The sequence below is a fragment of the Cynocephalus volans genome, chromosome 1, assembly GCF_027409185.1.
Source record: "Cynocephalus volans isolate mCynVol1 chromosome 1, mCynVol1.pri, whole genome shotgun sequence".
NCBI classification, from domain to species: Eukaryota; Metazoa; Chordata; class Mammalia; order Dermoptera; family Cynocephalidae; genus Cynocephalus; species Cynocephalus volans.
The window spans coordinates 136,159,400-136,186,865 of NC_084460.1; the positions used below are offsets into that span (position 1 = coordinate 136,159,400).

Below are 27,466 nucleotides of genomic sequence, written 5' to 3' on the forward strand. Positions count from 1 at the left end.
CGGAGCAGAGGGAGAAATGGCGCGGGTGAAAGCCTAGACAGCGTCCAGGTCGCCGCCTGCAGGCGGACGTCGGACCCCAGGGAGGGAAGGTTGAGGAGAACCTGTTCTCCGACCCCTGAAACGTGAGGGTGGGGGGAAGCCAGGAGAGGAAAAGTGGAGGGAGGACGGCGGGACCGTTGGACTTGCGAGAGGCAGGTAGGGAACCGCGGCGAGGGGCGGGTGTCATGAGGGGCCCCGTGGGCGTGGACAGACTCGCTCAGTCTCCAGTGGCGGCCGAAAACCCGGACCCGAGGGGGCGGCGGGTACAGCGGGACGTGACCAGGGAGCGTGGCACGCGCCACCAGCCTGGAGCGGGTCCCAGGCCCTCCACCGAGCGGGTGGAAGCCGGGACTGGAGCCGCCAGCGGGGAGAGCGGTGCGTCAGCAGGAGCGGCGGCGGGGCGGGGGTCGAGTGCGCGTGCGCCTCGCGCGGGAGGGGAGCGGGCGGGGGTCAGGGAGCGCGCGTGCGCGCGGGCGGGCAGCCCGGGAGGGAGGTTCTACCTGTGACGGGCGGCGGCGGGTCTTCCCTGTAACGGCGGCGGCTGCCTCTCCAGACACCTGCGAGGCGGCGGCGGCGACCCCGCGGCAGGAGCGGAGATGTGGCCCTTGGTGGCGGCGCTGTTGCTGGGTTCTGCGTGCTGCGGTGAGTGGCTCCTGGTTCCCAGCCCCTGCGCCTCGTGGCTCTTCGCCCCCGCTGACGCCTCCGTGGGCGTGTAGGCTGCACCCCGGCCCGCGCGACAGCGCGGGGGAGAGGGTGGTCGGGGCGCGGGACGTGCAGGCCCTGCGCTCCCGGCTTGCGAACGTGGGAGGGCCCCGCGGGTAAGCGGGCGCCCCTTTCCTTCCTCCCTCCCTGCCTTCTTTCTCTTCCCCCTGGGTGAGAGCAGGTTCATCTCCTGCCCCCTGTTCTCCGTCTCCAAATGCACACACCGACGAAGCCTCCAAACCGCGCACCTCGCTCAAAAATTAACTGTAAGGAAAGAAAGGGCGCCTTCGGAGGCGAGGGGGTGACAGCCGTCAAGGACCCCTTTCTGACGCACTCCTCTGCCTTCTCAGTGCTTAGACGCACTTGGGGTCGAAGGAGGGAGAGAGGGAGGGCCTGGGCCTCTTGCGATGGAAGTGCGCATTTTGGTGAAGTCGACAAGGAGTTTCTGCTGTTTACACACATGTAAAGGACAATTAAGTTTCTTTTCCAGCCCGGTGTTTAATCAGAAGAATCTTGCTGCCGCGTATTTTTGTTGTTGTTTTGAATCCTAGAAATAAGCTTACTCGAAACTCTTTTTCGTGACCCCCAAGCCCCATCAGCCAGTTTAATCCTTTTCAGATTGTACTTTGAAGTTTTACCACTTTATTTGGGGGAACCGTTTTAAAAGTAATCCAGATTTCGTCTTGAATATGAAGACCTCGAGTCCAAACACATGAGCGGCAGAGTGGGATTTGGTGTCTTTCGATGCGGAGGGAGTTTTGACCCCCCCTCCCCAGCTTTTGGAATCTATTTCAGTTTTTTAAAACGTGTGCTCCGTCTGTAAAAACCGAGCAAGGAATCGGAATTTTCGTGGCTGTACAGTGTCTGTCACACTTCACATCTATGGAGCCTTTTGTGAACTTTTTGTAAGATTCAAAATTGAGTTTGAGCACCAGTAACAGCAATCGTTAAATTTATCTTAGAATGCTCAATTAGTTTGATTTTAAACGGATTATTAGCTTCAGTATGCCCTTTACAAAGGCTTGTGACTTTGAGCTGTTTTCAAGATGTCCTTAAGACCCTGCTTACCGCTTTCCCCCCTCCCCAGGCATCCTGGGATGTTGGAGCTGTCGATATTGAAGATCTCTATTATGTAAAATGGTTGATGTTAGGTAGTGTTTCCAGTCATCATCTTTGGTACCCTTCTTACCATTACTATCATTATGTCATTATAGCTAAAATAATGCTGCTTTCAGATACCTGTTGTATAATCAGAAAGGCTTCATATTGAACCTGATATAAATTAGTGATAAAATCACTAATTCAGACCGTTGGCATAAAGCTAGTCTGAATAGTAACAAGTGTAAACCATGTACTATTTTTAAAACGGGTCCTATTTTCAAATGAACTACAAAGAACTGTTGGAATGGTACTTTTGGGGACAGGAATTCTATTAGCTCTTCTTTAGTAATTGTTAAGATCACTTATAACGGAACATTTATTTACATACAGTGTTAATGTGTACAAATCCCAGCAGTTATAGAATTCGGAATTTATACTTTGGTATTGTACTTAGTTAATATGAACCTGAAAATACCCACAAAATACAGGCATTATGCATTTGAGTTCTGAGTGTTGAATATAAAACAGGAAGTGATAGTCTGTCATAGATAAAATGGATTTTTGTGTGTGTGCTTAATATGTAGTTTCAAAAGAACATGTATGAAGAGATGTTTACAGAATCAGAACACAAGTTGCTATAAACCAAGGGATTTGGGAGACTGAATACAGAATCTAGAATGAGTAAGAAAGTCATGGATTTGTGTATTCACTTGTACTGAAATTTGATTTTGCTTTCAGTGTCATTTATAAAACAATGGTAATATATCCTGCTAACCTCTAGAGTGTCAGTGGCCTTTGTGGTAAAAGAAGTTATCTCAAATACACATTTCACCCAATTACAGGCAAACTGCAACCCACTGTAATGGTTTGCAAGATGCAGAATGAATTATTATGTACCCTCTGCCACACACATGACCAATTATACTTTCCTGAAAAAGCACATCAGTTTCAGTGGTATTCAATAACTAGTAAATAAAACAAATAATGACGGTGATACAGACTGTCATTTTAGTGGTTAAATGATTTTTCTTTGTTCAAAGTGAGTTTTTAAAATCAGGTGTAACATTATTTAAAAACTCCATTGTCACTGTCTCAGTTTAGTAGAAATTTGGCTTATTTAAATGAAAATTTTTTCTTAAAGAATATATTATTTTTAAACACAAGTTGCCGTTTTAAGCAAGTTAATGCTTATTTAATAGCAGTTATTTATGGGGCTGCCCCAGCAGTGTAGAGGCACTATGTAAAAGCATTACACTAAATTTCTACCATTAGGACACACTTGCTCATGCTCTCATCTGTGTTTTGGCAGATGTTTCATCTTTGCCACTGAGTTGTTAATGGGGATTTGAAAGGCCAAATTCTAAAAATGAAAAGTGGGTGATTTTTCCTTTCAAAATTGATAAATATTCTAAATCCAAAATAATCTTTCATATTATCAAAACTAAGTCTGCATTCCTTAATGTGAATTCAGCTATAGCTAGTATAGGCATTCATTTAAATACAGTAATGTTCTTTTGGTGCCATAATTTTCAGACAACTACTTTACCTGTCTTTTAGGTTTTTGCTGTCATAGCTTTTTATACAAGATAAAAATTTCTTTATTTTTATATCTTATGTCTCAGCCTAATATAATGCACTCTTGGGTTATCATAAAGTTACTTTCCCTTTTGTACTAGTGCAGATTTTCTTTTGTGATAAAAGAACAAGAGTAATAATGTAGGGTCAATTTTGCTACACCCATTGTAGTACTAAAGTAAAAAATAGAGCACCCGGGAAATTTGACTCTGATATACCTAGACTAAGACAACAGAACCTGGATTTTCCCTCTTTGTGATTACATGGAGTCTAACAGGAATTTAAGCTATACCCTCCTCTAAATATTTTATTCCACATCCGGGGAGCAGTTTCCTAAGATTCAGAATCTGATCAACCCTAGGGTTTGAGATACAGATTAGGAGAACTAATGTGCATGTTTGAATACATACCACACTTACAAGTTAAAAAGCAAGGGAAGGGGTTTGGCAAAATTATTTTTTCCATTTCAAGCAGGTATGAGCCTGTATTAGTCTCTTTTGTCTATAACCCTGAAACTGGGTCCTTTATGAAGAAATGAAATTTGCTTTTTACAGTTTTGGAGGCTGGGAAGTTCACCGTCCAGGGAACACATCTGGTAACGGCCTTCTTGGTCGGAACTCTACAGAGTCCCTTGGTGAACAGGGTATCACATAGCAAGAATGGCCTTGACAAGAGAGAGCTAACCTTCTCCATTGCTCTTCTTATAAAGCCATCAGAACCATTCCCATTACTCCATAAATGGATCAGTCCATTCGCAAGGGCACAGTCCTCACAATCTAACCACATCTTAAGGGCCCCACCTTTTAAATACCATAATTGGGTTTCCCACCCTCTTAACACTGTTAAGATGGAGATTAGTTTTCTAATATATGAACTTCTGGGGGACACATTTGACTCATAGCAGAGCCCATACTATACTCTAAGTGCTTTGCAAATTCCTTTTGGGCATGTAGACAGATTTCAGGCTGTATGACCCTTAATAACGTAAACTAGTTTATAAGGAGTAGGAATTTTTTTGTTTTCATCCCTTGGTGGCACTCAAAATATCTTAAGTGCTTGATAAGGTGATAATTCTGGATGTTACTGACTTTAAACTGCCCTACCCCCTGTAATTCTAGGTCAACCACTTGCACTCTTATAAGGTCACTTTTAAATCCAGTGGAGAGATTGCTTTGAGTCATAACTAAATAACTTGTGGACACTTCAGTTTACCCCCAGACCTTTATTTTAGTCTCCACTGAGGAAAGATCTGACTAGATCCTCATTTTTGTACCTAACCCAATTCAATCTGAGACTTTAGTTCTTTATGCCAGGGGCTAGTTCTAAGAGAAATACTGGTAGGATTCATTTCTGGCAGGTATCTTTACTCATGAGCTTTGCTTTATTTACCTTCATAGCTTCTGGGGTTTATCACCACATTCCTGAACATCCATTCTGAGCAGATAATTAACTTCCTACTCTACTGCAAAAAATAGTCATGTGTGGTTTGGGCTCCTTCAGCTTCGCTCCTACCGTTACTAAACTAATTTATAAATATCTCAGGCAACCTTCTTCTCATTCTCCTCCCTCACCCAGTTTCAGGAGAATACCTGTTCGCCTTCCCAAGGAAAGGACAGCCTGTCTTCTGCTCTTTGACTTTCACTGTCTTGAAGATGGCACAATCAGCTTAATTCTTCAGTCTTATATCTTGGGTCTTTCCCTCTCCATTGACTCCATGCCCTTAGCTTAAAGATATGATCAAGTTTTACCCCATATTATAAAAACAAAACAAAACAAGAACCAAAAAGTCCTTCCCCTGTCCCTGCCTCCACACTCTGAGTTGTTGCCTTTTCTCTTTTTTTTTTTTCAAATTTTTTGAAGGAGAATAACTGCCGCTTCTTTCTCCTCTCTGACTCAGTTCCCAAACGCAGTATGCATCTAATCCCACTAGTCCATTGACATTGCTACAGATAAAGAATCTAATGTGGTAAGTTTCAACCAAGAGGCTGTTTTTACTCATTCCCCTTAACATCTGTTTTGTCCATATTAAGAGCCTTCTTTGGTGTCTGCAGTGGTCTTCTTTGCTGCCACTCCTGTCTCTCTCACTTCTTTTTCTCACTTCCTTGCCTTGTTCCCTTATGACTGTTTATACTGTAGATATTGGTGTTCCCCAACATTTTATTCCCTGCCACCTGCTCCATTTGCTTTCCAAGGACTCTCTGGGCAATCTTATTTGTGTTTACGATTTCAGTTACTAGCTATATTCTTGGTGATTCCCAAGTCTTTATAGTTCTGAGCTTTCTTCTTAAATCTAGATTCATATATCCTGGGCTCTATTGGACATCTCTATTTCATTGTACCACAGGTACTTTAATACTTGGCCTATTTTAAATATTGAAAGAATTTCCCCCAAATCTTCAAGCCTCTTTCCTCTATAGTTAATCCACAATCTAACTAGTTACACATGCTATTTGGTTAACAATTTAAATTTTTCCCTCTCTCTTCCTCCCCTCCCACATCTGACTTCTGTTGATTTTACTTTCTTGATTTTTACTGTTTTTAAGGCCTTTTCTCAAGTTCTCGTTTACATGGACTGTTGGCAGTAGTCTCCTAATGGATCTCCTTTTCTCTTCTCCCTTCCTGCTTTCAATCTACCCTTCATACTGCTGTCAATATCTTTTGTTTTTAATGAAAATAAATCTGAGTGGTTTGCTATTGCTTATGTTATCAAGTATAAACTTCTCGGTGTGATATTCAAGGAAGCCTTTACAATTTTTCTTAACTGTCTTTTCCAACCTCACTTCTTAAAGCTCACCTGAATAATTTTCTACTTTCAGTTATTCACTTTCTTTATTCCTCTGTATATATGTTACTTTGCCTAGAAAGCCCTTTCTTTCCCGTGACATTACTAGACATCCTTCAAGACCTATTTTCAACATTGCCCTCTAGGAAGATCATTCTTAGACACATCCATGTGATTTTTTAAGGTTCTATCCAACCATGCAACTGATGAGATTTTCCATTAAAATATGCAGCTTCATGATTCCATAATCAGGTTTATAGAAGTGAGAGGCAGTGGAGGATTCTCTTGAAATGTGAAAGAAGAGTGAGTCCTCTCCCATATGGTTTTTAGATCTTCCTTTCTTGGTATTCATACTTTAAAGTTTTTACATTCATAAGGAATGTATTGAATCCTATCTTCTGGACCCTGGATTAGATCCTTAGGATACCAAATGAAGACATTGTCCCACCTTCTGAGCCTAATGGAGAGATCAGGTAAGTAAAACAGTAATTATAATATTTGATAGTAGGTGTGGTGACAGCACTTGAACAAGGTGCGATGGGACCAATAAGGAGGGAACCAGTACAGTTGAGTGGTGGTAGGGAAGGAGAGCAGGATTGAACATCTCAACTGTGCTTTAGCAAGAAGAGCAAAAGTTAGCAAACTGTAGGTGCCATTAATTGAGCACTTGCTGTGTATTTGAAAGGTACTATGATAAAAACTTCATGTTTATTATTTCATTAAATCTTAACAAAATCTCTATGAGGTGTGTACAATCACAATTCAAATTTTATAAATGAGAAAACTGAGGTACAGAGGTTAAGTAACTTGTCTAAGGTTATACAATTATGAAATGCTTGAGCTGAATCTTGGACCAGGGTCTTACTCCAAAGTGTGTGCTCTTAACTACTACACACCCTGTGCACCCAGTGAAAGGTATAGACCTCTTTAGGCTGGGGGAACAGTGTGTGCTAAGGCATGGATATGAGAGTGCATTTGCATATTCGTGGATTTGCAAGAAGGTCATGATTAGAGTTTAGTTTGGAAATGAGGGAGCACAGGAGGTGGGGCTGGAAAGGATCTTGAAGGACCTCGTTTGTATTCCACGCTAATACACTTAGAATTTAGCCTGAAAAGTGGGGTAGGGTGTTGTTAAAGCACATTAAGCAAAGGAGTGCACATTTGCATTTAGAACAGTTATTTTGAGAACTGTGGAAAATACATTGAGGCTTGAATGGAGAACGGTTGAGGTTGGAAGCAGGGAGCCAGTTAGGAAGGTATGGCAATAGTTCAAAGGAGAAAGGATGAATGTTTAATTCATTCAGTAGACATTGGAATTAGGAAGTATTAAATAGTTGAGCCAATTAAGAATTCTCCATGCCTAAGGAGAGGGAGAAATCTAGCATGATTCCTATATCCAGGTCTGATTCACTGGTAGATAATGGAAAATACTTTAGGGAGGTAAGGATTTGGGAGGAGGGTAGGGAGGGGGTGAGTAGGTTTTTGGATAGGTAGACTTACAAGTAACTGTGGTATATCCAAGTGGAAATGCATAGCAGACAGTTGGCTGTCCAAGATCTGCAATTTAGAAGAAAGGTGGGGCCCAGTTAAGTAAAAAATAAAAAAGGGTACAGGTAGTGAAAATCATGGGAGTGAGGGAGAATACATGGGGGGAGGTGCTAAATATGAAGCCCTTTGGAACACTAACATTTAGTATGAGTCAAGGAATATATTTCAGTAAAGAAAGAAAGCTAGGATGGGGTAGACAGAACAGGAGGAAATTTATAATCAAGAGGTACTGTGGAGGCCAAGGGACAAAAATAAGAAGGGAGCTGCCCACTAGCTCAAAAACTGTAGAGAAGGCAAGACAGAAAGTGAACCATGCACATTTGGTTTTTCACAAGGGTTTATTGGTGATGTTGGCAAGAGCTGTAGGAATGAAGAAGTATGGGTGGAGCGGTAGAGGCCAGATGACGGAGACTTAAGGAGTGAGTCAGAGATAACAAAATGCATGTAGATTTTTATTTTAGGATGCTAGGGAAGAGAGATGAGTATGAGGGATGTTTTTTTTTTTTTAAATTGGTGAATATTCAAGCATTTTTTAAAGACTGTTTTTTTAAAAAGACACCTCGTAAATCAATAGGGAGATGTGGCAGGCTAATAATCAACTAGGGAAAGTCTTTGAGGAGATGATGGGTGTGGAGGCATAAATGGAAACCAGTTCTCAGGTGAAGAGGGATTCATTTCTGAAAAGGAGGAAGTGAGAGGAAAAGAGGTTGGATAGTTGAGGTTGCAGGTAAGTTTATAGGTGGGGAATATTGGAAGCTTCTGGCTTCTTTGAAGAACTCAATTTAAGTTAAGTATGGAGAGAGGACTCCTTTGGAGAGTATAGAATAAAAGGCTAAAGGAGAATGGTCTAAGGGTTATTAAAAAGGAGAGAAAATGTATATAAAAATAAATTATTTTACTTATTTAAATATATGTAAAATGGTAAAAGACTGAAGGCCCAGGGGTGTGGGGGACTATAACAATCTTCTGTTATTCCCTAGTAGCAACACAAATTTCCTTAGGAATCTCTTAAAGTGATCCTGCCAATCCATACCACTTTGTCCGTACAGAAAGGATAACACTTATGACCTCATATTGTAGAAAATAACTTACAATCCCGCATATGAGGATTGTAAGCTCCTGAAAGATAATTCATTGTATCCTCATGTCCTATCATCAAGTTTCATATCAGGTAATTCTCAACAAATGTTTACTGCATTTTTAAAATTTCTGAGCTGGACTTGTGTGCTGTGACTACCATGGATAGAGCCTTCTCTGCAACTACATAGCTGTTTTCCAGGACCGTGGTCTATATTCACAGAGGTTGTAATATCTAATACTTTTGGTATTTGTTATAAAATATTTTTCCCATTTTATTTGCTAATTTACCTACATCTCTGGCATTACCTTTGGTTACATTTATCTACTCCTATCTGATTTAGATTGCTATAAGCATGTCTTATTTATTCAGAATTTTCTTATTCACGTTAATTATCTATATTTCCTTACTTGATCTCTATATTTTAAATCTTTTCTTCACTTTGCTGTTTCATCAGGAGGCAGTAGGCAAAAGAGAAAAACCCCAAATCAGATCATTTTATTACTTAATAGTTTTTTGTACATGTTTATAGAGGATGAAGTTGTAGTTAACAGCTGGAAGTGATATTTTTGGACTACCCTTATTTATTAATTATTAGTGCAAAGGTTATTCAAAATATGGCTTATCCAGGTCAATTTTACTTTGAATTTTACAGACAGCATCTATTCTACTTCAGTTGCTTCAGCCGCAAAATGTTTTTATTACAGCAAATAATCAATCAGCAAATAAGCAATCAGTGCTTTCTGTATTCTTTAGAAAATTCATTCTCCAAACATAAGTTATAAAATTGTGGAGTGTTGACAATAACTTCTTACCTACCTAGGGCATTCTCAAAAAGTCTGATAGGATAACTAAGCTCTTCACTTGTATCTCTTTTTTTATTTTTTATTTTTTATTTTTATTTTTGAAGTGTTTAACAAATGTTTAATTGAGGCTTTTACAGTGAATCAACAGGAAATTTAATGGATGTTCATGTCTGTTACATGTTACTCGAGTAATTAAAAATTGGAAGATTCCATTTCTGAGAATCAGTTGCATTTTTGCATTTAAGAAAATCATGTGCATTTGATATTAGTTATAACAATTCAAATGTATAGCTGAATTTTTTCATGTTCACTTTGATCCATAATTTTTTTCAATTATGCAAAAGCAATAATCAATTACCTAATTTCATATATAATACCTACAGCCATAATTTTTTTGTTATTAATAACAGATAACTATCTTCTCTCTTTACATATTATTTACTTGGACTCATTTCCTTTTATGTAATCTGTATTGTGCTTGACTTTACAAAAGCTCTTCAATGGTTTACAAAAGTGCCTTTCCATAACGTATTGCACCATAATTTGTAACTGGAAATAATGAGTAGTGTGACACTTTTCCTACACCATGTAGAAAGATATGGATCCTGAACACTGTCGTATAGTTAGTTTACAATGTAATAATTCCTTGACTGATGACACATTCCATAGAATATTAGCTGACTCGCTTAGAATATTTTCCTAAAGCTTTCATAGACATGAGCAAAAGGAAATCTGAATCCATAGCTCATGAGACATGCATACACAAAACAACAAATTAAATTAAGTACATGTGACCTAAATTTAAAATAAATTGCGGTTAGATAGGAAATTATAGCTGGTAGATAATAATGCCATACTTGGGTTTCTACACCTTCTGACCTTCTGTCATAGAAAGGAAAGATTTTTTCTCTATTTGAGAAAGAATTCAAACCTGCATGGTAAGTTATATCAATGGTATCTGTGGCCACATCAAAATTTTACTGAAGGTGAATTCTGATACTATATCAGATGTTGGGTGAATTTCATCCCTCAGACTAGCTATGACCACTTCCTTGATTTATTACACACTGTTCCCACAATATTATCCAGATCAGCACTCAGTCTGTCTTTTTCACTGTAGTACCATTTTGGTATTAAGATTTAAGAATGTTTTATTTCCTTTATAAAACTTTTAAATCTTCCTTTTCCATTATACCTTAGCACCCTGTAGTTTAACAGATATTACCTCTTAATTTCTTCTGCTGGACTCTCTTATTCAGCATTTATTCACAGTGGAATACATTTGCTTACTCTTATCCTTGGCTCTCAGAGTTCTCAAGATCTTTCAGATTTTTTTTTTTTTTTTTGTATGGCTGGAAGATGGTACCCCAGGTTTTTTTTTTTTTTTTTTTTTTTTATGTGTGTGGGTGTGTGTGTGTGTGTGTGTGTGTGTGAATTTATATATTAATTTTTAGCTCCCACCAATAAGTGAGAACATGTGGTATTTCTCTTTCTGTGCTTGACTTGTTTCACTTAATATAATTCTCTCAAGGTCCATCCATGTTGTTGCAAATGGCAATATTTCATTCGTTTTTATAGCTGAGTAGTATTCCATTGTGTAGATGTACCACATTTTCCGTATCCACTCATCTGATGATGGACATTTGGGCTGGTTCCAACTTTTGGCTATTGTAAAGAGTGCTGCGATGAACATTGGGGAACAGGTATACCTTCAACTTGATGATTTCCATTCCTCTGGGTATATTCCCAACAGTGGGATGGCTGGGTCGTATGGTAGATCTATCTGAAATTGTTTGAGGAACCTCCGTACCATTTTCCATAGAGGCTGCACCATTTTGCAGTCCCACCAACAATGGATGAGAGTTCCTTTTTCTCCACAGCCTCGCCAGCATTTATGGTTCAGAGTCTTTTGGATTTTAGCCATCCTAACTGGGGTTAGATGGTATCTCAATGTGGTTTTGATTTGCATTTCCCGGCTGCTGAGTGATGTTGAGCATTTTTTCATATGTCTGTTGGCCATTTGTATATCTTCCTTAGAGAAATGCCTACTTAGCTCTTTTGCTCATTTTCTAATTGGGTTGCTTGTTTTTTTCTTGCAAAGTTGTTTGAGTTCCTTATATATTCTGGATATTAATCCTTTGTCAGATGTATATTTTGCAAATATTTTCTCCCACTCTGTTGGTTGTCTTTTAACTCTGTTAATTGTTTCTTTTGCTGTGCAGAAGCTTTTTAGTTTGATATAATCCCATTTGTTTATTTTTCCTTTGGTTGCCCGTGCTTTTGGGGTCGTATTCATGAAGTCTGTGTCCAGTCCTATTTCCTGAAGAGTTTCTCCTATGTTTTCTTTAAGAAGTTTTATTGTTTCAGGGTGTATATTTAAATCCTTAATCCATTTTGAGTTGATTTTAGTATACGGTGAGAGGTATGGGTCTAGTTTCATTCTCCTGCATATGGATATCCAGTTCTCCCAGCACCATTTGCTGAAGAGGCAGTCCCTTCCCCAGTGAATAGGCTTGGTGCCTTTATCAAAGATCAGATGGCTGTAGGTGTGTGGGTTGATTTCTGGATTCTCTATTCTATTCCATTGGTCAGTGTGTCTGTTTTTATGCCAGTACCATACTGTTTTGGTTATTATAGCTTTGTAGTATAGCTTAAAGTCAGGTAGTGTTATGCCTCCAGCTTTATATATTTTGCTCAGCACTGCTTTGGCTATGCGTGGTCTTTTATTGTTCCATATAAATGTCTGGATAGTTTTTTCCATTTCTGAGAAAAATGTCTTTGGAATTTTGATGGGGATTGCATTGAATTTGTATATCACTTTGGGTAGTATGGACATTTTCACTATGTTGATTCTTCCAATCCAAGAGCATGGGATATCTTTCCATCTTCTTGTATCCTCTCTAATTTCTCTCAGCAGTGGTTTGTAGTTCTCATTATAGAGATTTTTCACCTCCTTGGTTAACTCAATTCCTAAGTATTTTATTTTTTTGGTGGCTATTGTAAATGGGCAGGCTTTCTTGCTTTCTTGTTCTGCATGTTCACTATTGGAGAAAAGAAATGCTACTGATTTTTGTGTGTTGATTTTGTATCCTGCAACTGTGCTGAAATCATTTATCAATTCCAACAGTTTTTTTGTAGAGGTTTTAGGCTGTTCGATATATAGGATCATGTCATCTGGAAACAGGGACAGTTTGACTTCATCTTTTCCAATCTGGATGCCCTTTATTTCCTTCTCTTCTCTGACTGCTCTGGCTAGTACTTCCAACACTATGTTGAATAGTAGTGGTGAGAGTGGGCATCCTTGTCTAGTTCCTGTTCTTAAAGGAAAAGCTTTCAGCTTTTCCCCATTCAGGATGATATTGGCAGTGGGTTTGTCGTATATGGCTTTGATTATGTTGAGATACTTTCCCTCTATACCTAACTTATAGAGGGTCTTTGTCATGAATGAGTGCTGAACTTTATCAAGTGCTTTTTCAGCATCTATAGAGATGATCATATGGTCCTTGTGTTTGAGTTTATTAATATGGTGTATCACATTTACTGATTTGCGTATGTTGAACCAACCTTGCATCCCTGGGATGAATCCCACTTGTTCGTGATGAATAATTTTCCGTATGTGTTGCTGTATTCTGTTTGCTAGTATTTTATTGAGGATTTTTGCATCTATATTCATCAAGGATATCGGCCTGTAGTTTTCTTTTTTGGTTATATCTTTACCTGGTTTGGGTAACAGGATGATGTTTGCTTCGGAGAATGAGTTTGGGAGATTTGTGTCCGTTTCAATCTTTTGGAATAGTTTGTAAAGAATCGGTGTCAATTCCTCTTTGAATGTTTGGTAAAATTCTGCTGTGATTCCATCTGGTCCTGGGCTTTTCTTTGTTGGGCGCCTTCTGATAACAGCTTCAATCTCCTTTATTGTTATTGGTCTGTTCAAATTTTCTACGTCTTCATGGTTCAGTTTTGGGAGCTTGTGTGTGTCCAGAAATTTATCCATTTCCTCCAGATTTTCAAATTTCTTGGCGTATAGTTGTTTATAGTAGTCTCAAATGATTCCTTGTATTTCAGATGAATCAGTTGTAATATCGCCTTTTTCATTTCTAATTTTTGTTATTTGAGTCTTCTCTCTTCTTTTTTTAGTTAGCCATGCTAATGGTTTGTCAATTTTATTTATCTTTTCAAAAAACCAACTTTTTGATTCATTGATCTTTTGAATTGTTTTTTGGTTTTCAATTTCATTCAGTTCTGCTCTGATCTTAATGATTTCTCTCCATCCGCTAACTTTAGGTTTGGATTGTTCTTGTTTTTCTAGTTCTTTAAGGTGAAGTGTTAGGTTGTTCACTTGCCATCTTTCCATTCTTCTGAAGTGAGCGTTTAATGCAATAAATTTCCCCCTCAATACTGCTTTTGCAGTATCCCACAGGTTTTGGTATGATGTATCATTGTTTTCATTAGTTTCAGTAAATTTTTTGATTTCCTGCTTGATTTCTTCTTGGACCCATATGTCATTAAGTAGAATGCTGTTTAATTTCCACGTGTTTGTATACTTTCATTTGTTATTTGTTATTAATTTCTAGTTTTTTCGAGTTTCATTTGTTATTAATTTCTAGTTTTAATCCATTGTGGTCTGAGAAGATACATGGGATAATTCCAATTTTTTTGAATTTATTGAGACTTGATTTGTGACCTAATATGTGATCTATCCTGGAGAATGATCCATGTGCTGATGAGAAGAATGAATATTCTGAGGTTGCTGGATGGAGTGTTCTGTAGATATCTGCCAATTCCAATTGGTCTAGAGTCTTGTTTAGATCTTGTGTTTCTCTACTGATTCTTTGCCTAGATGATCTGTCTAATATTGACAGTGGGGTGTTCAGGTCCCCTGCTATTATGGTATTAGTGTCTATTTCCTTCTTTAGGTCTAATAGAGTTTGTTTTATAAATCTGGCTGCTCCAACATTGGGTGTGTACATATTTATGATTGTTATGTCTTGATGGATCAGTCCTTTTATCATTAAGTAGTGTCCCTCATTGTCTCCTTTTACGGTTTTTAGTTTAAAGTCTATTTTGTCAGATATAAGAATAGCTATTCCAGCTCGTTTTTCTTTTCTGTTTGCATGGTAAATCTTTTTCCATCCTTTCACTCTTAGTCTGTGTGAATCTTTATGGGTGAGGTGGGTCTCTTGTAGGCAGCATGTAGTTGGGTCCTCCTTTTTGATCCAGTCAGCCAGTCTGTGTCTTTTGATTGGGGAATTTAAGCCTTTTACATTAAGAGTTGTTATTGAAAGGTGTTGATTTATTCCTAGCATTTTATTGGTTGTTTGGTTGTCTTAGGTGTCTTTTGTTCCTTGCTTTCTGATTTACTGTTTGGTTTCTGTGTTTGTTGGTTCCTTAGGTTGTAGATAGTGTTTTTGTTAGCTTGTTTTCTTTTCATGAATTCCATTTTTATTATATTAGTGGGTATTGATTTTTCTTGGGTTTTTATGGCAGTGGTAGTTATTTTTCAGGAACCAAACCCAGTACTCCCTTGAGGATTTCTTGTAAGGGTTGTCGTGTGGTAGTGAACTCCCGCAGTTTTTGTTTGTCTCTATTTGCCCTTCATTTTGGAAGGATAGCCTTGCAGGGTAGAGTATTCTTGGCTGGCAATCTTTGTCTTTTAGTATTTTGAAAATATCATCCCATTCCTTTCTAGCTTTTAGGATTTGTGATGAAAAGTCTGATGTTAGCCTGATTGGGGCTCCCTTATAGGTGATTTGATGCTTCTCTCTTGCAGCTTTTAAGATTCTCTCTTTGTCTCTGAGTTTTGCCAATTTGACTATGACATGTCTTGGAGAAGGCCTTTTTGGGTTGAATACATTTGGAGATCATTGAGCTTCCTGGATCTGAAGATCTGTGATTTTTCCTATACCTGAGAAGTTTTCTGCCACTATTTTGTTGAATATGTTTTCAATGGACTCTCCATTTTGCTCCCCTTCTGGAATACCCATGACTCGGATATTTGAGTGCTTAAGGTTGTCTGATATCTCTCTCAGATTTTCTTCAATGTCCTTGATTCTTTTTTCTTTCTTTTTGTCTGCTTGTGTTATTTCAAACAGCCCATCTTCAAGTTCAGAGGTTCTCTCTTCAACTTCGACAAGCCTGCTGGTTAAACTCTCCGTTGTGTTTTTTATTTTGCTGAATAACTTCTTCAGTTCAGCAAGTTCTGCTACATTTTTTTTCAGGACATTGATTTCCTTGTACATTTCCTCTTTCAGATCCTGTATACTTTTCCTCATTTCATCATGATGTCTAGCTGAGTTTTCTTGTATCTCATTCAGTTTCCTTAGAATTATCACTCAAAATTCCTTGTCAGTCATTTCAAGGGCTTCTTGTTCTATAGGATCTAGAGTTTGAGATTTATTAACTTTTGGTGGTGTACTTTCTTGATTTTTTGTATTTCTGGTATCTTTTTTTTGATGTTTATTCATTGTGGCAGGAGGTTTTACAGTCCACTGGTTTGAGATTAATGACTAACTAAGATGTTGCTGTGGTTGCCAATTTCCTATGGCTCCCTCCGTGACTGCTCAGTTGGCCTCTAGTGCCTCGATGTGTGGTTGCCTCGGGTCTTGGGCCTCTCCAGGGAGCCACCTTTCTGGTCAGATTGGACTCTGCTGGGCTGGTGGATCACGTACCACAGGGTGTGTGATCTCTGTTGAGCTTTCACTTCCTGTGCAGGACTTCTCTCTGTTCCGTGTGCTCTGGCCCAGGCTGTTGGATTGTGCAGTGGCGACCCCACCGGGTTTGTGGTTTCTGTTGAGTCTCCGCCTCCCTGGCCGCACGTCTCCCCACTCTGTGCGCACTGTGCTAGGCTGGGATGTGTCTTCTGCAACCCTCGTCTATCAGCTGGGCCTTCAAGACCCTGCTCGGCACCGCCTCACCCAGGAAGTCTACCAGGTTTCTGGTAGGCACAGACAACCGGTCGCTCTGGGTGCCTTTGTAGCACTGTGTAGATCTTTCTCGGGACTTGTTCACCTTTGTATCCCCCTGGCATAGACCGAATCTAGTGCCCACCTGCAGCCAGCTCTCCGGCAGGTTCAAGCGGACCTGGGAACTCTCCTACCACACTATTCCCAACCAGAAATTGGTTAGGCTTTTTTCCAAACTGGTGGCCGCAGAGATGGTATCTGCCTCCCAGTAACAGGAAGTTTACCGGGGGCCGGAGTCCAGGGTGTGGTGGAGTGACATTTGGCCCGCCCGTACTTCCTTGCCCTCCTGACATTGGCTGGGGACGCCCCATGCCACCAGCCCCGCCAGAGAACCGCGGAGGGAGTGGGAGGGGAGGCCGGCCCGCAGGCTCCAGAAAGCCCCCCGCCAGGCCAAGCAAGTGGGAAGGCTCAGTGAGGGGAGGGGCCCAGCCGAGCCCGGCTGGAGCTGCCAGCACCTGGGAAAATGGAGGCAGCCCCGGGGCGGTGAGTGAACCAGTGATGCAGGCGGGAGCCGGGTGGACGTCAGCCCCTCAAACAGGGCTGGTCCAGGGGTCACTCACAGGGTTGTGCCAGGTCGGGCGCTCACTCTCTGCCTCTGGTTTGCCGCCTTCCTCGTTCTCAGCCGCTGCCGCCTCTGGCTGTTCAGTCGCCGCGCAGCTCGGGCACTCCCAGGAATCTTCTTTAATGCCGGCCTGAAACCTCGAATCCTGAATAGGGCAGCTGGCCGCCTTCAGCGCGGCCCCAGCCTCCGTGATCCTGTCTGCATCCACAGCAGCCCTGGCGCTGTGTTCCCTGTTTCGAGACTCGCTTTTGCAGCTAAGAAACAGTTCTTTTCCTGCTCCACACTTCAAAGCTGTTGCCTGTAAATGAGGCAGCCTCTCCTGCCAGGGGCAAAGTGGCAGTCAGCCCCCACGACCGGCCAGCAGCAGCGGTCCTCCCTTAAGAGATGGCAAGAGGAAGGTCCACAAGTTTCCTGGCTGCCTGAGGCCCAGTGGCCGCCTTTTCCACCTCAGCTGCTCCGCGCCAACCGCTGCAGCCACCGCCATCTTGCCCCAGCCAAGATCTTTCAGATTTTATTCTGTATCTCTTTTTTTAAAGGATGATTTTTAAAAGGTAAAACTATGGCTCATATAAATGTAAAATGAACATGTGTCAAAAGATTTTATGTCACTCATTAATTAAGGAGCAAACCAGTAAGAAGGCAAACATTCTTTTAAAAGAAAATTGGAAGAACAGACATTTATAGGCAATCAGGAGTGCTAAAATGAATTTGCTAATATGCAAAATTGATCAATGTCCTCAGGGCAGTAAAATTTAATTTTTTGGAATTCTCTCTTCTACCAAGTGGTAATAAATGGCGGAACAAAGTTTATTTGTATCTCTGTGGACACCAATCATTTGCCAGCAGTTTTCTACAACTTACAAAATTGCAAAAATAGCCCAGTTAAAGTCAGTGAAAGGTTCAGGCCTCCATGGAATCAGATAATCCCGAAAGATGTATTAGACAATGCCCAGCACCCCATTAGTTAAGGACACCTAGTAATCTTTTTTTCTATTTCAAAATCTTTCTACATATGTTCTGACACTTGCCGTCCTTTGTAATTCCAATGTCATCACCCCTTTATTCTCTCCTTGTACATTTGTCTCTCTCCTTCGTTTTTCTCTCAGGGGAAACAATTCATAGCACCAAGGTCTTGAAGAATGCAATCGGAAGTTCAGGTTTTGCCTGGGGCTTTCTAATATTAGGGTGGCTAGAGAAAACTGGGAAGAGGTGAGCTATGGACACCCACGAGGTTGGTTCAGAATTCTGCAAATTCACAGATATGTAATAATTTGGACCAGAAAAAAAAGGTCTAGATCAATTACATTAAAATTCCATATTGCCTGGTTTTTATAGTGTCATCCTACATTTTTATAGCACATTGTTGTTTAGAGAACACTTGACTCTATGTATTTTCTCCTTTGATGCTTACCACAATTCTGTCAATGTAGCCCAGTGTTTGTTTTTGATCCTCCTACTTACAGAGAGTAAACCAAGCCATAGAAAAGTGAGTTGCTTAAGGTGGCATTCTAAAAAGTGGCAGAGATAGGATTTATACTCAGGTTTTTTGAACGTTGTCCAGTTCATATTACGCTATGCATCCTTGCATTCAATTCAATAGGTTTCATATTGAATAATGATTATTTTCTTAGAATAGTAACATCCTATGTCCCTGCTTTTTATTCCCAGTTTATATAGAAGGTAGAAATCTTAAAGATGAACTCTTAACAAGTTAATGTTTTATTTATATTTGTTAGTGCTTTGTTTTTTGAGGTAAAAGCCAACTGACTACATAGAGTTGATAAATAGCTGAAGATTATGAAAGACAATTATCATTTCTCCACATTTTTGTACATTTTAGTTGGATGGTGAGTGATTGCATTTATTTACCCAACCTCACTTTTGTAAGGTAACATCTGATAGTTTATCCTATTGAGAAGAGTTGATATACTCTACTTATTAGCAGTATTATCTGCTCTTGGTTTCAACTTGTTTCTTAAATTTTTGAATGGTATATGGTTTCTTAGAAGAAGGAGGAATACCTGTAACATATATTTGGGAATTGTAGTTCTATAGTTTCAGTGAAATGTGAGGGTGGGAAAATGCCATTCAATTGTATATAATCCTTTGTAAGGCTTGCATACAAAATGTTTCTTGCTGTCTGTATTTTGGGATGGGAAAATAGCCACAGAGAAATATTTATTCTTGCTAGTATTCTAAGACTTTCCATCCTAGTAGAAAGATGTGATTTGATTCATCCAATTTACTTTGTGTATTTAAGTACAGTAGAACCTGCCACTTTTTTGGAAATGTACCATAAGGATAGAGATAAATTTCATATGTTTAGCAAGTTCTATTTAGAAGATTTGTATAGAAGTTGAGACTGAATATAATATTTGGTTTGATTTTCTGTTCAAAATTTTCCCATGGTAAGACCAATATTTTTCTACATATATCAGTAGGCAGCAATGATAACTTGAAACCTTCCAAAGCCAGATACTACACCAGTATGTATCAACACAGTTGCTGAATTTATTCCCAAAATGCATGATAATGTATACCTTGTATTCTTACTGAGAATGAAAAAAGGAAAAGTATAGTGTTGTCTACCAGCAGTGTACATTAATATTAAAATAATTTGTTTCTGTTTTTCACCTTGTCAGTCCTCTCTTCTCCATCAATGCACTGCTTGCTTAAGTGAGCGATTGAAGCGTTGTTCTTTATCTTAAGGATTTGTAACATGCTTAAGATCTTATAGTATTCTATAATTAAATGAAATGTTTTTATTTTTATTTTCCAGGTTCAGCTCAGCTATTATTTAATAAAACCAAATCTGTAGAATTCACCTATTGCAATGAAACTGTCATCATCCCATGCTTTGTTAATAACGTGGCAGCGGAAAACACTAGAGAAATGTTTGTAAAGTGGAAATTTAAAGGAATTGACATTTTCATCTTTAATGGAACAAACTCCGTTCCCAAGCATAACTTTACAAGTGCAAGAATTGCAGTTTCAGAGTTACTAAAAGGAGATGCCTCTTTGATGATGAATAAGAGTGATGCCATCTTGGGAAACTACACTTGTGAAGTAACAGAATTAAGCAGAGAAGGCGACACAGTCATAGAACTGAAATATCGTGTTGGTAAGACTTCTACAAAAGCTTAATTTTTATTTTTCCTGCTACAACCTGATCCTATCAGAAATGGAGTGAAATGGGGCTAGGGACTCCTTTGAACCAAAAAGCAGGCTATTAATGATAAATGTTGATGTAATGTTTAGCAACTTTAAGATCATGAGTTCTATCTTATTTGGTCTTTACTTTTCCCGGTAAAACTCATTTACTGTTTGTTAATTTGTATATTGTATGAGTCTCAAACTTTTGCTCTGAGGACTATATTATCAGGGTGATCGATCCTGGGGTCATGTACTGTGCATTTCTGTTTGCTGTCATCAAAAGTACTTTCTTTCATGTGATTCATTTTTGAGCCTCTTTCCAATTATTTAGCTGTTTTTTTTTTTTCTGCCTTACACTTTGACCGAGGGTCAGTAAGTCCTAGCCATGCTCCCTCTGGAAAGAGTATATTAGAAGGATAATCAAAAGATTAAAGATCAGGCTATCATGGATGATTTCTTGAGGTTTTCTGTGCTTAGCCTTGCTTTGGTATTCTTTTCCTTGGCTAAGATGTGGGAGAGCTAGGGATCCAAACTAATTTGTTCGAATTCAAGCATAGTTATAGCACCATGATTTTCCCTTTCTTCACAAAGTTGGGTTGGTGAGTTGTATAAAGTAGTAAAATTAGCTGAAGGAAACAGGCTTCTTTCTTTAATATTTCTTGCTGTGCTAGCTGACTTCTTCAAGCATGTATATAAGTACATTCTGACTTTCTGTTTTGAAAGCTCTACTGAGAATCACCAGACACATTACTGGTCTCATAATTAACCATACTTTGAGTACCTAGATAGGATCAGAACAGTTCAATTGGATCAACTGTTTGCCTTCTATTCTTCTAGCTTTTACTGTTACACAGTGTCTGTTACTAGATTGAAAATGGGGTGTTTGGTTTGATGAAATATCTTGACATTGTTTAGGATTGGGAATCAGGAGATCTGAGTTATATCCCCTATTCTGCACTTACTATTTACCTGTGTGATCTTGAGAAGTTACTTTACTTCTCATCCCAAGTTACCTCATCTCTAAAATGGGGTTGAAAATACATACTTGCTTTTATGTATTCTACAGAGTCCAATGAGCATCAAATGAGATGCCATGTGGACAAGTTCTTTGTAAACCAAGGTGTGTTGCGGATGTTAGTTGTCAGTTGCAGATGTTAGTGATGCTTATTTTATGAAGTAACTATCAAGTTGCTGAAGCTGGTCTGGAGTGTTGTGAGAGGAACTTGGGTTCAGTGAGAAATGAGCAGGAGATGGCTCAGAGTAGGCAAGGAGAATTTGAAAGTCTTTTCTGCCCAGAAATCTCTCTTACATTGTAACTTTTACTGTTGATATTAATTTGGGCTGAGGAGGCTTTTTTTTAAAACACATACCGATCAGGAGGGCTCTAATCAATATACATTGTGTGTGACTGGAATTAGAAAATCTAATACCTACTTGAATTTTTTCTGAGGGAATGTACAGTTTCATGAGAATGAAAGAATAAAACATGGGAAAACAGTAATTTTGGGGTGTAATGTAGAGGAGGACCAAGAAATAAACAGTAAATTCCACATATAAGACTTGAAAGGCCAGAAAATAGAATGAAGAATGGGAATAGATGAGAAAGGAATACTGGTATCCAAGGTGAAGACAAAGTTTATAATTTGGTGTGTAATTGTTTTGTCTTTGTTTTCAAAATACCCTATAAAAATAAGAGCTAGGGCTTATGTTTTGGGCCATTAAAATGAGAAAATATTGTTTTATTATGGAGAATGTAGAAAATTCTACCAGACATTTGAGACATTTGACTTTGTATTTATTTTTATTTTTTTTAAAATAATTATTGATTCACAGGAAGATTAAAAGAGAGGGGCTCTGTGTGCCCGTCATCCAGTCTCCCCCAGGAGTTATATCTCATGTAACTATAGCACAGTATCAAGAACAGGAAGTTCACAGTGGTCCAATGTGTGTATGATTCTCTGTCATTTTATCACGTGTGTATTTTTGTAACTGCTGCTACAATCAAGATATAGAGCTATTCCATCAACACAAACATCTCCGTCATGCTAACCCTTTATAGTCATACCCACACCTCCCACTATCCTTTAACCTGTCAAGCGCTAATTTGTCCTCCATATCTATAATTTTGTCATTTTGACAATGTTGTATAAATGGAATCATACAGCATGTCGCATTTAGAGATTGGCTTTTTCACTCAGTGTAGTGTCTTTGAGATCTGTCCAAGTTGTTGCATGTATCAGTAGTTAGTTCTTTTTCCTTTTTTTTTTCTTCTGAGTAGTATTCCATGGTACGAATGTATCACAGCTTGTTTAACCATTTACCTGTTGTAGGACAGTTTTGGGCTATTACAAATGAAGCTGCTACAAACAATTTGTATAGGTTTCTGTGTAGACGTAGTTTTCATTTCTCTGGGATGAATGCTTAGAAGTATGATTACTGGGTTTGTATGGTGAATGTATGCTTAATTTCTAAAGAAACTGCCAAACTGTTTTCCAGAGTGGCTCTTCCATTTTACATTCCCATCAGCAGCACGAGAGTGATCTAGTTTTTTCACATCCTTGCCAGCATCTAGTGCCACTATTTTGTACCCATTTTTGACTGAAAAAATAAAAAAATTCTTCTGCACGCAACAGTTTAAGTGGAACAGGACTCTCACTGTGAAACACAAATTTGTTGTAATAATGATACTTACCCATGATGTGGACTTTGGGGATTTAGGCATTAGAAACCATTTTTACTATATTGTGCTTTTTTGCAAATATAGGCATCAATTAGGAATAGAAATTGCTCAATAGAGAATTGAATTCCATTGAATAGAATGTGGTAATGTTGACCATTCTTTTTGCCTTTTCTGGGGGGAGCACTAGAATTGAATTTGTGGAAACACTATAAGATATAGTTTTATTAAACTCTGGTGCCTATGCATAGTATAACATTATGAAGTAGCACAGGACTTGAATTTAGAAAGCTGTTTTTCTATACTTCACCACTTTCTAGCTTAATTTCTTAAGAAATTAAGAAACTCAACCTATCTGGCCCTCAGATTTTTATCAGTAAAATGGGAATACCATCTTCACCAGAGGAATATTTGAGATATAAATAAGATAATATCTATCTTACTTAGCAAGGATTTACTGAATGCCCACTATGTGTCAGGTACTGTGCTAGGCACTATGGATACAGTGATGACTAAAACTGTACCACTGATTTTACGGAAATGATCACAGTAAAAATAAGAAGAGTAAAATGACCCAACATTTATTTGAGCATGTGCCAGATGCTTTATACATGTTGTGTCCTATGATCTTCTTAAAAACACTAAGAGATGGATGTAGGTGTTAACATTTAACAAATAGGGAAGCAAAAATAAGGAAGCAAAGGAGATTAAAGATGCTTGTTCAAGGTCAGAGTAATAGCCAGGATTTTAACCTAAAGAGCTGGCTTCAAAACCCAGTATTTTACCAACATGGTTCCTGTGAAAAACACTTTGTACATAACCAAATACTAAATGTAAATAATAGTAGTTACAAAATTCATTATTACTATTTCTGTTTTTATTATTAATGACACAAAAACTTAGAAGCTTATAATTTATTTTTCTCTAAATAAGCAGTATATTAGAGTTTTGTTTAAAAAGGTCAGTTCAAGTTCAACAGAGTTGCAAATTTGATCATTACGAACATGATACACATTCTTCATAATGATGATATGAAGGCACTGTAAGATTCTTGCATTAGTTTTCTAGTGCCATGTAACAAATAACCACAAACATAGCAGCTTAAAACAGCACCCATTTATTAGCTCACAGTTTTGTAGGTCACAACTCTGGTTATTGTGTAAGCAAGACTAAAACTAAGATGTCAACCAGGCTTCATTCTCATCTGAAATTTGGGATCCCGGTCCAAGCTCACATAATTGTGGCAGAATTCAGTTCCTTGTGATTGTAGGACTGAGATCCCTAGTTTTTTGCTGGATATCTGCCAGGGACTTCTCTCACCTCCTAGAGATTTCCCCCATTATTACCACATGGCCCCTGGCATAGTTAAAACCAGAGCAGTATTTGAAGGAGAGACACACTTAGTTGATTGGAGTGTTCTCTTCACTTTTTCAGGTTCTACCATTTTTGTACACAATGATAAGAGAAATGAGTTCCTGGGTTTTAATAACACTTAGGCTTGGAAGCAAAATTTAAACACTCATTTGTAGACCATACCCTCTTAATGTAATTTATTTGCCTTTCTACAACTAAGTTCATTTTCCTGGGAGCCACTCCACCTAACCAGGAATTGGGGGAGAGTGATAGACAGAGTTGTCAACCATAGCTTGGGTGGAATAAGGGTATGAATGCCCTTGGATTATCTTTCTTAATCCTGAGATGGAAAACAGTATGATATTCTTCTCAGTCCATATTAAGTTTAATTTATTTTCTTAGTGCCATAGAAATTCAGAGCTGAAAGTGTTCTTAAAGAAGTACTTTGTCTCACTCTCCACTTTGGGAACAAGAGTTAATGTCATCTGACACCACTCTCCTAACAAATCAATAGCTTAATAGGTATATAAATTGTTTTATATAAAATATTGGGGCTTTTCCCCCCAGCATCATAATTGGTTCTTAAATGTCCAATTCAATGATCTCAAACATTTCCCACAGTAACAAGTTAGATAGAGAGATAACACATTTATGTCAGTAACAGGAGCTAAATTCCAGGAGAAATCTGCAGCAGCTATTTTAAGCCGAGAGAATCATGGGCATTCCTTACCCCCACCCCAACCCCCACCTCATACTCACTTACCATCGAGGAACATATAAAAATCTTGGGTTGGTAGTGAGAAGGGAGAGTGTCTGAAGCTTGAACAAACCTCCACGTGATACTGATAAGCTCCAGGTAAGAATTACTTAGACAGTAATAGTTTTTGTTCTTTAATCCCACTTTCTGTCATAGACATGTTCCTAATATTTTTTATTATTTCTGCCTAGACTCTTGGAGTCATCTAGTAGTCACCTAGTCTATTTCACCATCTAATTCACAAATTGCTTATATCACACACCAGGTAGTTGGCCATTCAAACTTTTTACCTAAATGGCTGACATGAGTCAACTCTCCTGGAGTTTAGCTCCTGTTACTGACTATTACTTCTCAAAGGATTTGGTCTGTATCAGGCAGTTCAGTTCTTGCTTAAGTCAAACTAAAACTTGCTAACCTGTAATTTCTCACTCAATGGCAGGGCTGTAGTATTTCTCCCAAGTTTATTCTCTAGGGAAAAAATCCCCAGTTCTTTCAGCCATTGCTCATGGTTTTAGGATCCTCATTCTAGCCACCTTCCTTTGGGGCAGTCCCCTGTTACATCTTTAAATGTGATGAGTAAAACTGAACTCAGGACTGCATTTGTTGGTCATAACCTTCCACCTTCCAAATTATGATTGCTGCCATAACTTTCTGATAAGTCCTGCCTTTCTATAATCCATTCTCCATATGGCTGCCAAAGAAGATTTTAAATAAATTGGGTCTTTTTTGTTTTTACTCTTCGAAACCTTCCAGTCACTTGTCATTGATCTTAGAATAAAATCCATACTCTCTTAACAAGCTGTTAAGACCTGACATACTCTTGCCCCAGCAAACTCTTCCCATCTGATCTTCTATCACTAAATTACAGCCACACTGGCCGTCATTTATTTCCTTGAATTTGTTGTTCCTTTGGCATCTCTTCTTTCCTGTCTTCCCACAGCAGGCTCCTTCCCATTCAAGGATCAGTTCTCGTTCCTTTCCCCAGAGGCCTTTCCTTACTGCCCCTGAGAGTCTGCACCTCCACTCCTCCCTCGCCTCAAGCTCAGGGCCCCCTGCGTTGTTCCCTATGGACCAGGAGGAGTACCTGCCCGTGGTGGGCTTTCAATAACTGTTTGTGGAGTAAGTGAAACATGAGTGCTCAGACCACTGTTGAATAGATTTCTATTAATATATCCTAAGATTGTTTGTTGTGTAAGGGGAGAGGACAGTGAAAGAACACTTCATTGTCAGCTCATCTTGAACATGATATCAGATACTGGCTATATTTTGAAGGTACAGCTGGCAGGAGTTGCTGTCCAACTAGATTTGGGATGTGAGAGAAATCAAGGAGTCAAGTGTAACTCCAAGGTTTTTGGCCCCGAGCAACAGGAGAAATGGAGTTGCCACTACTGAAATGAAGAACACCAAGCAGGGAGGTTTGGTGGGGAATGGGGTGGAGGGGATATCAGGGGTTTGAGACATAAAAATTTAAGATGCTTAAGATATTTAATTCACTGCACCTCAGTTTCCTCAACTATAAATTGGGGTTTATAATTCCTCATGTGATAATTATGAGAAGGTAATGTATGCAACTCAAAATAATAAAGGAAGAGGGTAAGGAAAAATAAATTGATTAAACATAGTTATTAGATCATAGAGTTTTTACCAAATTCTTTGGGCATTAGATATGAAAACCTAAGCATAATTCATGAAATGCTTTTCCTGGTAGGGTTTTAGTCTGTATTGAAGTGGGTTTTCTTTGGTATAAGAAGATGTTCAGTTTTGCAGTTGGAAATTAAGGTATTGATTAAGAGTATCTAAAAACATCTGTTTCTTGGTAGAGATCTACAACCAAAAGATCATTGAAAAATTGTCTTCCATTCACTCACTAAACCTTCTTATGTCTATTGTAACCCTCAACAGCAAGTGTATTGGGACTCTAGTATGTATAGGGCAAAATGATAGATTCTGAAAAGCTATTATTTCTAAGATAGAAGTAATAATATCATTATATTCTGGGGATTAATGTAAACATTTTAAGTTTTAACATCAGAAGCTCTACATAAGAAATGCATGGCAGTATTATGAAGTGAAAGCCCACAAAGTTCCTCAAATGCCCATATTGAAGGGCAGAGCAGTGTAGGATTTGAATGAATAGTGTTGATTTCAGAGGAATGCCATTGCTTGCTTGGGGCCTATACAGAAGTGCTCTTCAGATAGCACGTCCCCCGCCCCCGCCCCCAGTACAGGCAAACTTCTAAATACTTTCAGTTCATCTACTTAGCATTATCATTAGAGAAGAAATTTCATAGCTAAAATTACAGTCTTAAGGGTTTGTAAGATGCAATTAAACTTAATTTTTTAGAGGTTTTCAACAAATCTTATTTAAAGC

The 27,466-nt window shown here is 38.9% G+C and overlaps 1 protein-coding gene across 2 annotated transcripts in view; it reads left to right on the forward strand.

Moving 5' to 3' along the window:
• Window positions 1–532: 532 nt before the first annotated feature.
• The window catches only part of CD47 (CD47 molecule), a 62,893-nt gene continuing 35,959 nt past the window's right edge, over window positions 533–27,466 (forward strand). For both annotated transcript variants that reach the window (XM_063109130.1, XM_063109137.1), the window contains exons 1-2: window positions 533–681; window positions 19,935–20,276. In XM_063109130.1, coding sequence (XP_062965200.1) covers window positions 636–681; window positions 19,935–20,276 — 388 coding nt within the window. In that variant the 5' untranslated portion in view covers window positions 533–635. The remainder of the gene's footprint in view (window positions 682–19,934; window positions 20,277–27,466) is intronic.